Source organism: Engraulis encrasicolus, chromosome 22 (genome assembly GCF_034702125.1).
Source record: "Engraulis encrasicolus isolate BLACKSEA-1 chromosome 22, IST_EnEncr_1.0, whole genome shotgun sequence".
In the NCBI taxonomy this organism is placed as follows: Eukaryota; Metazoa; Chordata; class Actinopteri; order Clupeiformes; family Engraulidae; genus Engraulis; species Engraulis encrasicolus.
The window spans coordinates 43,794,691-43,806,560 of NC_085878.1; the positions used below are offsets into that span (position 1 = coordinate 43,794,691).

An 11,870-nucleotide genomic window follows, 5' to 3' on the forward strand; every position below is an offset into this window, starting at 1 on the left:
TTTCACACGTTTCTTCACATTACTCTCTTCTGTACTTGATTAGTGAAACTAAAACTTAGGTAATGTTGTTGGTTGTTTTTTTTCTTCAAGTAAGCTTATAGTCCTTCCTGTTTTGTAGAGTTATCCTGCCGCATCCCGGGAGACTTACGGAATGGCCGTTATGAATTCTTGGAGGGAATTGAATTTGGGTCCTTAATCAGAGCTGTCTGCAATGAAGGGTGAGTGGTGTCTATCTCACATGTGTGTGCTTGTGTGTTTGTGTGTGTGCGTGCGTGTGTGCGTGCGTGCGTGTGTATACTTGCGTCCCATGTTTCCATGTAGGCCTACTGAGTGGGAATATTTGTGCATTCAGGCGATTAAGTTATTCAAATCATTGCATTGATCAACCCTTCATGAACTTTATCCATGTTATCTTGACATAGGATAGGAATTTGACTTGTTCTTCTGATGTCTGTGTCGCCAATACAATATAACAATAACAGTCAAAGTAAAGAGTAGGCTACAGTAGGTCAGAGGTGAGCTAGATAGATATAGACTGCATGGATTCAATTCTTATCTTAATTAATGTGTGCATGCTAAATTCAAGGTACCACATGGTAGGAGACACCACAAGGAGTTGCCAGGCCAATGGAGAGTGGACCGGAACTGAACCGGTTTGTGAAGGTACAGTATGAGAACATCCTCCCGTCTTGGCTGTTGACTTACAGTAGACGAAAACTACATGGAAAAATAATTAGCTAAGAAGACGGTCCGGGAGCTACAGAGCTGGAAGTTTGGAGATGTTTAATTCAGAATAAAACTTAATTCCGCTTTGAAAACATTATGTAAAAACTTTGCAATTCTACTATAGAACTCTGGTTGAAACCAAACATTTGCGAGCGTCTGTGGTGAAACCTCCTCAATCTCCAAAAGAGGAGTTGCCTACAGTTGCTTAACAGCTCTGGGGTGCATTTCTGGAAACCGTAGTTGCTAACTATGTTAGCTACTTTGTTGGTTGCAATGTAATTTCCCATTGGCAACTACCGAAGTTGCTCACTGCTAACAACTACGCTTTCCAGAAATGCACCCCTGACCACCCCTGACCCTGACTAGGATGAATGACAGACATACAGTATGGCTATGAAGAACTGTTGATGTTCTTTTTTTGTTCTTTTTTTCTCCCAGCGGTCACATGTGGGCTTCCTCCATCTATTCCCAGTGGTCAGGTGCAGTTCAAGTCTGGACAAGAGCTGCAGTATGTTTGCAGCCCTGGCTTTACCCTGCGCAGAGACAGCACTACTACATCATCTGACAGAGTCCGCTGCTTGGGAAATGGATCCTGGTCTAAAGAGCCACAGTGTGTAGGTATGTTCAGTTCAAAGGTGACAGATAACAGCTACTGTGACTTTGCCAGGAACAACTTATCTAACCCTCTTGGATTTGTATGTGTATGACTCTATGTCATTGTACTTCATCCCATTTGTCAGTGAATCTCTTGCCAAAGTTATGTGAAAAATCATTGTGAGTATATCACAGGATGATTTGAAGGAGAAAAGTACATTACAAAAAAAATACATACTTGCAGACAATTCTTTATTTCTTTTCCATTACACATAAACGATATAATATAATACTTTTTCTTCCACAGCGGTGACGTGCAACATCCCAAATATTCCTCACGCCAGACGCGTGGAAGGCGGGTATGGGCCGTATGGCTACAAGGCTGTTGTCAGATATGAATGTAACGAGGGCTTCAAGATGGTCTCTGGCACAAGCCAAATGGTCTGTCTGGAGAATGGATGGTCCTCTATGCCCAAATGTGAAGGTAAGTAAAGTCACCAATGGGGGGGGGGGGTGCTCTCATCCCTCTTCACAAAGAAAGGAAAGCACTTGACTACTTATGGACAAATAAACTGACGTTTTAGTCATTCAGACCTTCATGGGTGCTATAATTCTTTACCACAGCGGTGAGCTGCTTCACCCCAAACATCACCAATGCCAGACGTGTAGAGGGAGGGAGCGGGCCGTATTATGGCTACAAGACTACTGTCAGGTACGAGTGCAACGAGGGCTTCAAGATGGTCTCTGGTTCAAGCAAAATGGTCTGTCTGGAGAATGGATGGTCCTCCACTCTTAAATGTGAAGGTAAAGTCACCAATGAAGGTTTCAACATGGTATCTCTTCAAATACTTAAGTAGAAACATCCCATAATCTCTGGAATGGAATTTCACATGTCTAAAACAAGAGAAACAACATTAATCCTTAAATTAATGAACATGATCTTTTTTAATTGTTATATCATAGCTTTAAATTCATCCCATCAATTAACTCACCTGCCCCCCCCAATTAACTCACCTGCTGTATACTTGACGCATGTGTGAAGCATTACGTTACTGTGATGTCAACCCATGTTATCCTGCACAGCTGACTGCACCACTCCTCTTGGCCTGGAGTCCAGGCGTATCCCTGACGAGAAGATGACAGCCTCCAGCGTTCTCAGTAAATCACTGCTAGGCCGCACCTGGGAGCCCCACTATGCCCGTCTGGACAACTGGGGCAGGATCAATGCCTGGTCTCCAGCCACCAATGACCGCTTACAGTGGCTTCAGGTGAGTGTACAAGAGTGAACAAATAAAATAATCCTAGGCAACTCAGGCCCTGTCTCAAACCTGTGTCTTGAAGTCTGCACGCATAAAATCTTTTTTTTAATGTTTTTTTCTTACTCTATGGCCATTGACTAAAAAAAACAAAAAAAAAAGGATTTTAAATGTGCAGACTCAGTCTCTTTAAAAGTACAGTCAGCCTTTGGCCTGCACCTTCTCCTGAGATGTGCACAATTTTGACCATCAAACCTGTGCTTGCCCAGCAAGCCAGCTATGGGACGCATATGCACACCATAATTCCAGACCAAGTTCCAGACCAAATTCCACACCAATTTCCATGCTGAGCTGTGCTAGATGCACCTGGTTTTCTGTTGCACGTACACACAGAGCCAATCATTTCTAGCCTAGCGAGCTAAACCCCTGGATTTCTAGGCCAATTCGTTTCAGGACCTCAATTGGGCTTTGTTTGGACGCTGTCACAATCTTGCGGAATCATCTTCTTGTTGAAGTGACAGTTACCACTTATTCGGAAAGCACAAGTCCTGTCACACCATTTCATCTAGCCAATTAATATAACAAACTTATAATCACAGCTCTTCAGCCAGTACAGGGAAATTGATTAAATGCATTAATCATTCCTTATGACAGAGCAGGGGCGTCGCCAGACCTATTTTACAGGGGCATGTGCCTGGGTATAGATTTGCTGTGCCCCGGTATGAGTTTCACAAAAAAACAACAGCCTTGCTACCTTGGAATTTAGCTCAAGTTTAGCATACGGAGTAATCTACAGATTGCGCACAAAATAGTGCACATGCACTAGTTGCAATATAATTAATTTACAAGCTTTTAAAAATAAATCACTTTTTTTGCTCTCGCGTTTTGTGAGCTTGCATTATCTCTCGGTGCCCTACTGTGCCCCTTTATAGCATTAGGTCAGCTCACGCCCCTGTGACAAAGGCAGAAGGACTTAATGGCAGGGAGCTGAGGTCTAATGGATAAAAACACAACCGCAATGACTGTCTTTCAACTGTGACTGTCATGTCTCCTGTGCTTCAGGTGGACCTGGATAAGTCGAAGCGTGTGACAGGAATCATCACTCAGGGTGCAAAGGATTATGGGACTGTACAATACGTCTCTGCCTTCAAAATAGCGTACAGTAACTATGGATCCTCCTGGACTGTGCTAAAGGATCCAACCACCAACTTAGACAAGGTCAGTACACACTGCACTGGTATATGCAATTATTATTATTACAGTCGTCACCTTCTTAAAATAATCGCCTAAGTCATTTTTTGGTCAAGTTCACGTTTTCGCCTAACTCATGTCCTCCCCCATTTTGAGGGAGTTTTTGTGTTCCCTGACAAACCTGGAAAAAAATGACTTAGGCGATTATTTTAAGAAGGTGACGTACTGATATATTCAATTATCTCTTCTTTTTTGGTCAATGAGCAGTAGAATTAACCAGAATGTTTTAATATTGTTAACAAAAACACTATCTTACCAAATAAAAACCTGAAGATAGTATAAGCTTAGTCAAAACCAGCAGACCATACTCTAAGGCTAAGCACTTCAATCAGAAACCATTTGTTTGAGTTGTAAATGTATGCTATTTTTGCTACCTTAAAATAGATATTCCAAGGCAATTCTGACAACGACGGGTACCAGACGAACTTCTTTGAGCCTCCGTTCTACGCCCGCTACGTGCGCTTCCTCCCCTGGGAGTGGCACGAGCGCATCACCCTCCGCATGGAGCTGCTAGGCTGTGACAAGTAGAGGCCTACATGCTGCTGCCAACCCTCCCTCCACACACACTACGCTGGATTACACACACACACACACACACACACACACACACACACACACACACACACACACACACACACACACACACACACACCATGGCCGTAGCCAGCAACTTTTCAGGGAAAATAATGTATTTTCTAAATCTCCACTTTTGCATAGACGTTTCAATTGACGTTTGTATTGACATCGCTTTTGTGTATGGGTGAGTGTGTGGTACCATTGGAAAAGGCTCTTTCTGCCCTTTCCAATGGTATGGCACACAGGTGAATGTCACATACTGACAGAGAGCCAGTGTTGCCACACACACACACACACACACACACACACACACACACACACACACACACACACACACACACACACACACACACACACACACACACACACACACACACAGCAGTACCCATCCATCCACAGGTCATTCACTGTCATTTTGAACATTTTTAATACTTTCATTTTATGTCATATGTTTTGTTTTATTATTTCAGTGCCATGTCTCAAATGTTTTCTGCAGGCTTCGCATTTACATTATACAGTATTTAACCCCATGATGTTTATGCCGGATATATGAAGTCACTCAGGACGTTTTAAACTTATGCAATGCTAGTCAAACAAGGCCATGAGTAAACTGTTGACCTTTTAGTGTTTTCAGGAATCAGATTATTCATTAACACATCCAGCAATCTGGCAGAGGAAAATATCAAATGATTTCAGTATTGTTTCAGTCCTATTATTAATAAGTAGGCTATTGAGTAGGCCTATTTAATCACATTCTTGACATATTTCATGTATTTTGTCAACAGTTTGTTTGATAAAGAATGAAGCTTTGAATGAAGTGTGAATTTGTGTCCATTCTACAGATACATGCGTGCACTAGGCCTATGCAGTCTATGGGTACATGTGAAAACACCATTGTAGAAAGAAAACCTCACCTCAGTGAATAAGCCTAATATGGAATTTTTAAATATGATAGGCTAGGCCTATTTTAAAATTGCATTTGTACACAGCGAATTATTGAAAATTATCTGTTGCAGGCAGTGGTTGAAATGTTCAAAAGGGGTCATCGCAAACAGGCCTGTCGTCACATGCAAAGATAAAGGGCTGGTTACCTGAAGCTTTTTGGGTGGTCGATGGGGAAAGCAAACTGGCTAATCTACTGCGTAACCGGGGAGTCATCTAAAATAAACATGTAGTGAGACAAGCTACCTTATTTCTCTTGGTTATCTCCTTAATCCCTTTAGTTTAAAGTTTGGAATGTCGTAAATGTGTATTATTATCCAGTCTGGTGTGGTCCAGCTCAGCTGACAAATAAAGGCCCGCCGCGGCCACGAGCAAGAGCCCTGTCCAATCATAGAGCGCACCAGTGTTTTCAACCGCGGTGACAGTGTCAGTATTTGGACGCAACCGTGTAGAGATTTTTAAGTACCCCCGTAAAGCGCAATGAAGCCCACGCAGAGCATGAGAGGACTCTGGATTTTGTTGTTTACATCCACTATAATCAAAGGTACATCAAATCAATTCCGTGTACGTTGTCAAATTAGCCTTTGAAAATTAAGTTATTAATTTTTAATTGCATGTTTTAAAAACCGTTAGCCTATTTGTAAATAGCAGCCTATCCATGTCGCAGGTTAAAACATGTGATGTCGTTGAATATTGAGTTATTTTCTGTAGCCTACAAAACTGTGTTCTGTTTTTTTTTCACTACAGGAGATATTGCAGAATATTTTATTGCATCCTGCAGTAGAAGTGCAATCAAAACATACTGTTTTAATTGCAAATATTATTGTATATTGCATTTACATGCATTTTTACTGGAATTTATATGTATATGGAGTTTAATTTTGGGTAGCCTTATCGAAAAGTTTTCAACAAGATTACACTGCATTTTGCACGAAGTTCATCGCCAAGATTATGAAAGATGTCAAATAATGGTAAAATTGATAGGAGAGTGAAAAACACAGCAACAACAACTATTCAGACTAATCTAGTATGATAAAATAAGTGCACACATGTGAGTGAGTGCATGTATTGTTACATGATAAAGGCAGTTGGCCAGATCAATAACACTTCTTATAAATTGAAAAACTTGGCTCAAGGTAATTTATATTTATTTATGGTGGTGACAAAGAAGAAAGTGGTGACAAAGAATGGACATTTCGTGATTTTTGTTGGACCACACCAAAGATTTTTAAGAAAATTTGGCATGGTGATTTAGTCATATGGGAGAGTCTGAATTCACGTAGTATGATCCAGGAGAAGTTATAACACCACTCTATTTATAATTCACTTCATTTCTCCTTACTCCATAGATGTGGTGGGACTCTGCACCAAGCCCACCATGGGCAACAATGTTGTGTTAGCGCCTGATAACTTGAAGGACAAATTTGATGATAAATCTACAATCAAACTGCAGTGCCTCCCTGGGTTTGAACCAACTGCGGCATCACCAAAGTCTTTCACCTGTGAGGGCGTCCAATGGAAGCCTGCCTCAGGCAGTTTTGTCTGCCAAAGTAAGTCCACAGCCAATGAATGTGCATATACTTCACAAATTCAACAACAGAAAAAAATGCACAAAATAGTCAGAAAAGTCAAGAGATATACAAAAGGTATTTAAGAATGTCTGTGCACCTCTAGTTCTACAGCTAACAAAAAAAACACTCTAGAGAAACTTAAACCGTAGTGGTAATATTGTTGATCTCTAGTTCAAGTCATTCCTCCTTCCCAGAGGTATCCTGTCGCATCCCGGGTGACTTGTCGAATGGACGTTATGAGTTCTTGGAGGGAATTGAATTTGGGGCCTTCATCCGAGCTGTTTGCAATGAAGGGTGAGTAGTGTCTATGTGTCTCGTGTGAGTGTGTGTGTGTGTGTGTGTGTGTGTGTGTGTGTGTGTGTGTGTGTGTGTGTGCGCGCGTAATGAAATTACGTGAATGGCTGAATCTGCAAAATCTATATAGGCTACATGTCACACACACACACACACACACACACACACACACACACACACACACACACACACACACACACACACACACACACACACACGGCATTTCATTGCTCAAGCCTTCTTCTACTTAATCTCTGTTATCTTGAAATAGGGGTTTCTCTTGTTCTTATGATGCATGCACATCCAATACTGCCACAGCATCAGTCACAAAGTAATGTAGGTCATAGGCGACCTGAATGTGTGTAGTCTCAAGTAATGTGTGTATGCTGAATTCAAGGTACAACATGGTAGGAGACAGCACAAGGAGTTGCCAGGCCAATGGAGAATGGACCGGAACCGAACCTGTTTGTGAAGGTACAGTATGAGAATCACATCTCAATATCCTGCTGATTTTCCTGCCTAATTTTTGACCAAAACTAATAATTGGTTATGAAGATGATCTGAAAGACCGCATGGATTCAATTCCTCAGCAAGGTTCCAGATCTAGGGCTCCAATCAGAGAGCAGGGAGGGGTGGAAAGGTGATTACTGCAGATTGTTTGAATAGACAACTGACACGAATGGATATGGGCAACGTATATGCCAAAAAATGACACATTCGTAACAGCCAATAAACGGCCATGGGCAATCATAAACCACAACTTCCCTTCGAGAAATTGCGTAAGTAGCCTCTAGACTATCTCACTTGTGAGATCATCTGGTGTTAACCAGGCAAGGCGTTCTGGAGTTCCTCTTGGAGTTTGAAGATGATTGACCTTGCATTGTCAAAAAGTTGTCTTGATATTTTGCCAAAAAAAGGCCAAAATTGACTAAGATGTTTGATGAAAGGTGAAATGTCCTCAAGCTCCAGAAAGAAGTGCATTTGCATACAACTTGCCCCATTGACTACCATGAACTAGCTGAATGAGATTCTTCATAAACATTACGGCTATGAAGAACTTTAGACATTTGATCGCTCTTCTCTTTTCCCAGCGGCCACATGTGCGCTTCCTCCAGCTATTCCCAGTGGTCAGGTGCAGTTCAAGCCTGGACAAGAGCTGCAGTATGTTTGCAGCCCTGGCTTTATCCTGCGTGGAGGCACCAGTGCGTCACCTGACACCGTGCGTTGCTTGGGAAATGGATCTTGGTCTAAAGAGCCACAGTGCGTAGGTGCGTGTTCAGTTCAAAGGTGGCAGATGACAAACGATGACGCATGCAGATAACACACTCACTGGTTGCACACCAATTAGTCAGGCACTGTCAGAGCTATTGCAATGTTATGACACAGCTGGGGCATTTTGCATATGCACCATACTTGCATATGTAATTGAGCATTGTTAGACTTTTAACTTTTAATAGTTTTTTCCCTTTGTAGTGTAGATCATTGACTAACACAAACTAAAAGTTATCATATATATGTATAAGTTATCATATATATATATATATATATATATATAAGTTACCAAATATAGCATAGAAATTGTCCCCTTTGGATGCTCCAGTGTCATTGCTAGCCCCTCATTGCTATACAGTTCTTAAAGTCTCAAGGGGCCCTGCACATCTCGATTGGTTGCTTACCGTGGCAGCTATTTCAATCTGGATACCACCAGAAAGAGAAAATCATATCAGTTTTACTTATCAGAAAATATTTATTACTAAAACAACCAAACAAAAAACAAGCTTTTGATCAGTCAGACCTTCATCGCAATTATTTCTCTCACAGGGGTGAGCTGCAACATCCCAAATATTCCCAATGCCAGACGTGTAGAGGGAGGGAACGGGCCATATTATGGCTACAAGGCTACTGTCAGATATGAATGCAACGAGGGATACAGAATGCTCTCCGGCACAAGCCAAATGGTCTGCCTGGAGAATGGATGGTCCTCTACTCCCAAATGTGAAGGTAATGTCATTAGTTAAGGTTAACGTGTACCATGTCACACAAACCACGTTCCTTGATGTAGCAAAAATATTATATCCATGGTTGGGTGGAATCTGTACCATTTTATGTCCAAATTGTTCAAAATCTGTCCAAAACTATGTGGCTTGGTATAGAGTACCATTTTATCAGAAAACCATACAACATTTGTTTGTTTGTATGTTTTTTTTTCAGCGCTGTAATTCGATGCTAGTAGCTCGTGAACCAGCATGTAAATATAATGTATTTACACTGTTCATAATAAACATTAACCACTGTTTTACTAATCCTATCGTAGTACTGTGTAAGCACATCATAATACTACAGCGCTCCTAACTGGTGTAGAAAGGACAATAGTAATGGTGGGGTGGCGTCCGCGCCAATGTCTTATCCTGTGCGTATCGCTCGGTGCGTAATTCCAAGAGCAGTATGATAAAAAGGAAGAAAGACAAAACTGGGAACACTGATGAAGGGCTAGACCCGAAACGTTTGTCCCCTGTCTGTCGGTTTTATTTACTTTTTTCGGCTTTGTAGAAAGGACAATAAAATGAAGCACAATTAATGTTGTCCTGTGAGGGGGCAACGTGGCTCAGTGGGCTAGTGCGCTGCGCTGTTACGGCAGGGACCCGGGTCCTTCCCCATCTCTCTCCCCACTCATTTCCAGTTTCTCTCACTGTCCTATCTTAATGATTAAGGTGTAAAAGCTCAAATAATTAAAAATAATGTTGTCCTGTGTAGCTGAGTGCACTACACCTCTCGGCCTGGAGTCTGAGCGTATCCCTGACGGGAAGATGACAGCCTCCAGTACTCTCAGCAAGGGAATACTAGGTCGGACATGGGAACCCCACTACGCCCGTCTGGACCACTGGGGTAGGATCAATGCCTGGTCTCCAGCCACCAATGACCGCTTACAGTGGCTTCAGGTGAGAACAGAGGAGTCACACACAAACTTAATGAATGCAACTGGGCAACTTTTTCATCCTCACATAATCTTGTTGATATACCTTATTGAAGTGACAAACAGAGCAGAGGATGTCCGCCTCTGCTTGTCAGCACGTCAATTGAATAGTAAATAGATGTTTGTCATACCGCCTTTAATGCTCCTCTCCAAAAAATGAAAAAATGAAACCTCCTGTATGTCATGTACTGTACTCCAGGTGGACCTGGATAAACCAAAGCGCTTCACAGGCATCATCACTCAGGGAGCAAAGGATTATGGGGTAGTCCAATACGTCTCTGCCTTCAAAATAGCGTACAGTAATGATGGCTCTTCTTGGACTGTGCTGAAGGATACAACCACCAACTCAGACAAGGTCAGTCTGCACCAACACTGAATTCCTAAACTATTTAATAAGTTATTTCTGGATTATTAGCTCATCTACAGTATGGACAGTGTTTCCTGGAATGTATTGTGTGTTGTTTTTACCAATGCGGAACACTATATTAATCCTAATATACTGTTAAGCCCAGTCAAAACATTGTACATGCACACTACTGATTCTAAATTGTCCTTTATTTTATTAACTTACCACAGGTATTCCAGGGAAACACTGACAATGACACCCACAAGCAGAACCTGTTCAGTCCTCCGTTCTACGCCCGCTACGTGCGCTTCCTCCCCTGGGAGTGGCACGATCGCATCACCCTCCGCATGGAGCTGCTAGGCTGTGACCAGTAGAGGCATTGATACCCCTACTCACCCACTGGGTTGATACAAACTAACGCACAAACCACCCACACATACACACCATATATCCCTTTCACTGCCAGTTTTACAGTTTCATAATGTGTATTTAAATCACAGGATTTTATTTTTAGTTAATTTTAGCTTTTTTAATGCCTCAAATGTTTTGTTTGCATTGCATTCTTTGGATTTACATTGCAACCTCGTGCTGTTTGGCTGTGTGGTCTGATCAACTGGGTTGTGGTCATCGGGATATTTTAAGCAATCATGGTCAAACAAAGGCATGAGTAAACTGTTGACATTTTTGTGTGTTTTTAGCCACCAAATTATTCATTAACATGCCTGCCAGTGTGACAAAGGTGAAGTATTTAGAAACATTGAGTATTACTCAATGTATTTTGAATAATTTCAGTGTAATTTTTCCAAGATGTCAAGCATTCAGTATGTGAAAAAGTTTGAGAGGAAAAGAATAAACCTTTTAATAAATTGCCTGACGTTATTGTGTCTATTCCAAGGTGCATGTGGCTAAAACAATGTCATTCTTGTTAACGTTATTCAGTGTTACTTCTATGAAATGTAATACAGTATGTTTGTTTTGTGTTGTTGAAAGCACAGAGATGTTGTGACTCTACTTGAATGTTATTCTGTGCTTCGGCTACAGACAGTAGTTCAAAAGCATCCAGGATCAGAGTAGCTGAGTGTCTGTATAGCCCTCCTTGCGCCCGAGGTTGCTGTTGGCCAATGGGAGAAAAGAGGGAGTGTTGTGTAGGTTTTGTGGACCTTCCAGTGCCGATTCAAAGCCAGGGTGATTTTGCTGTTCAGTCGTCTGTGTACTTGCTGTGTCCTGTCTAGCTCACTAGTAGTCTCAAACACTTAAGTGACTTGTGTTCCCTTGCATTTCCATTACAGGTGTATTATGTAGTCATGGCTCGTTATACAGGTAACTATAAATTGAGGAGT

The 11,870-nt window shown here is 41.7% G+C and overlaps 1 protein-coding gene across 2 annotated transcripts; it reads left to right on the forward strand.

Moving 5' to 3' along the window:
- The first annotated feature begins 586 nt into the window (after positions 1 to 586).
- Positions 587 to 11,400, forward strand: LOC134438234 (lactadherin-like). Of its 2 annotated transcripts, XM_063187741.1 has the most exons (11): positions 587 to 663; positions 1,165 to 1,344; positions 1,628 to 1,804; positions 1,945 to 2,124; positions 2,404 to 2,588; positions 3,639 to 3,794; positions 4,212 to 4,351; positions 9,584 to 9,593; positions 9,970 to 10,149; positions 10,384 to 10,539; positions 10,761 to 11,400. In XM_063187741.1, exons 1-11 carry the CDS (start codon positions 594 to 596, stop codon positions 10,902 to 10,904), a joined length of 1,578 nt encoding a protein of 525 aa, XP_063043811.1. In that variant the 5' UTR covers positions 587 to 593; the 3' UTR covers positions 10,905 to 11,400. The 2 variants fall into 2 exon arrangements, with proteins under 2 accessions (XP_063043811.1, XP_063043810.1); XM_063187740.1 differs by lacking the exons at positions 587 to 663; positions 1,165 to 1,344; positions 1,628 to 1,804; ... (3 more) ...; positions 4,212 to 4,351; positions 9,584 to 9,593 and adding exons at positions 5,564 to 5,889; positions 6,695 to 6,895; positions 7,111 to 7,210; ... (1 more) ...; positions 8,302 to 8,478; positions 9,032 to 9,211 and having other exon boundaries at positions 9,965 to 10,149.
- Positions 11,401 to 11,870: the final 470 nt, after the last annotated feature.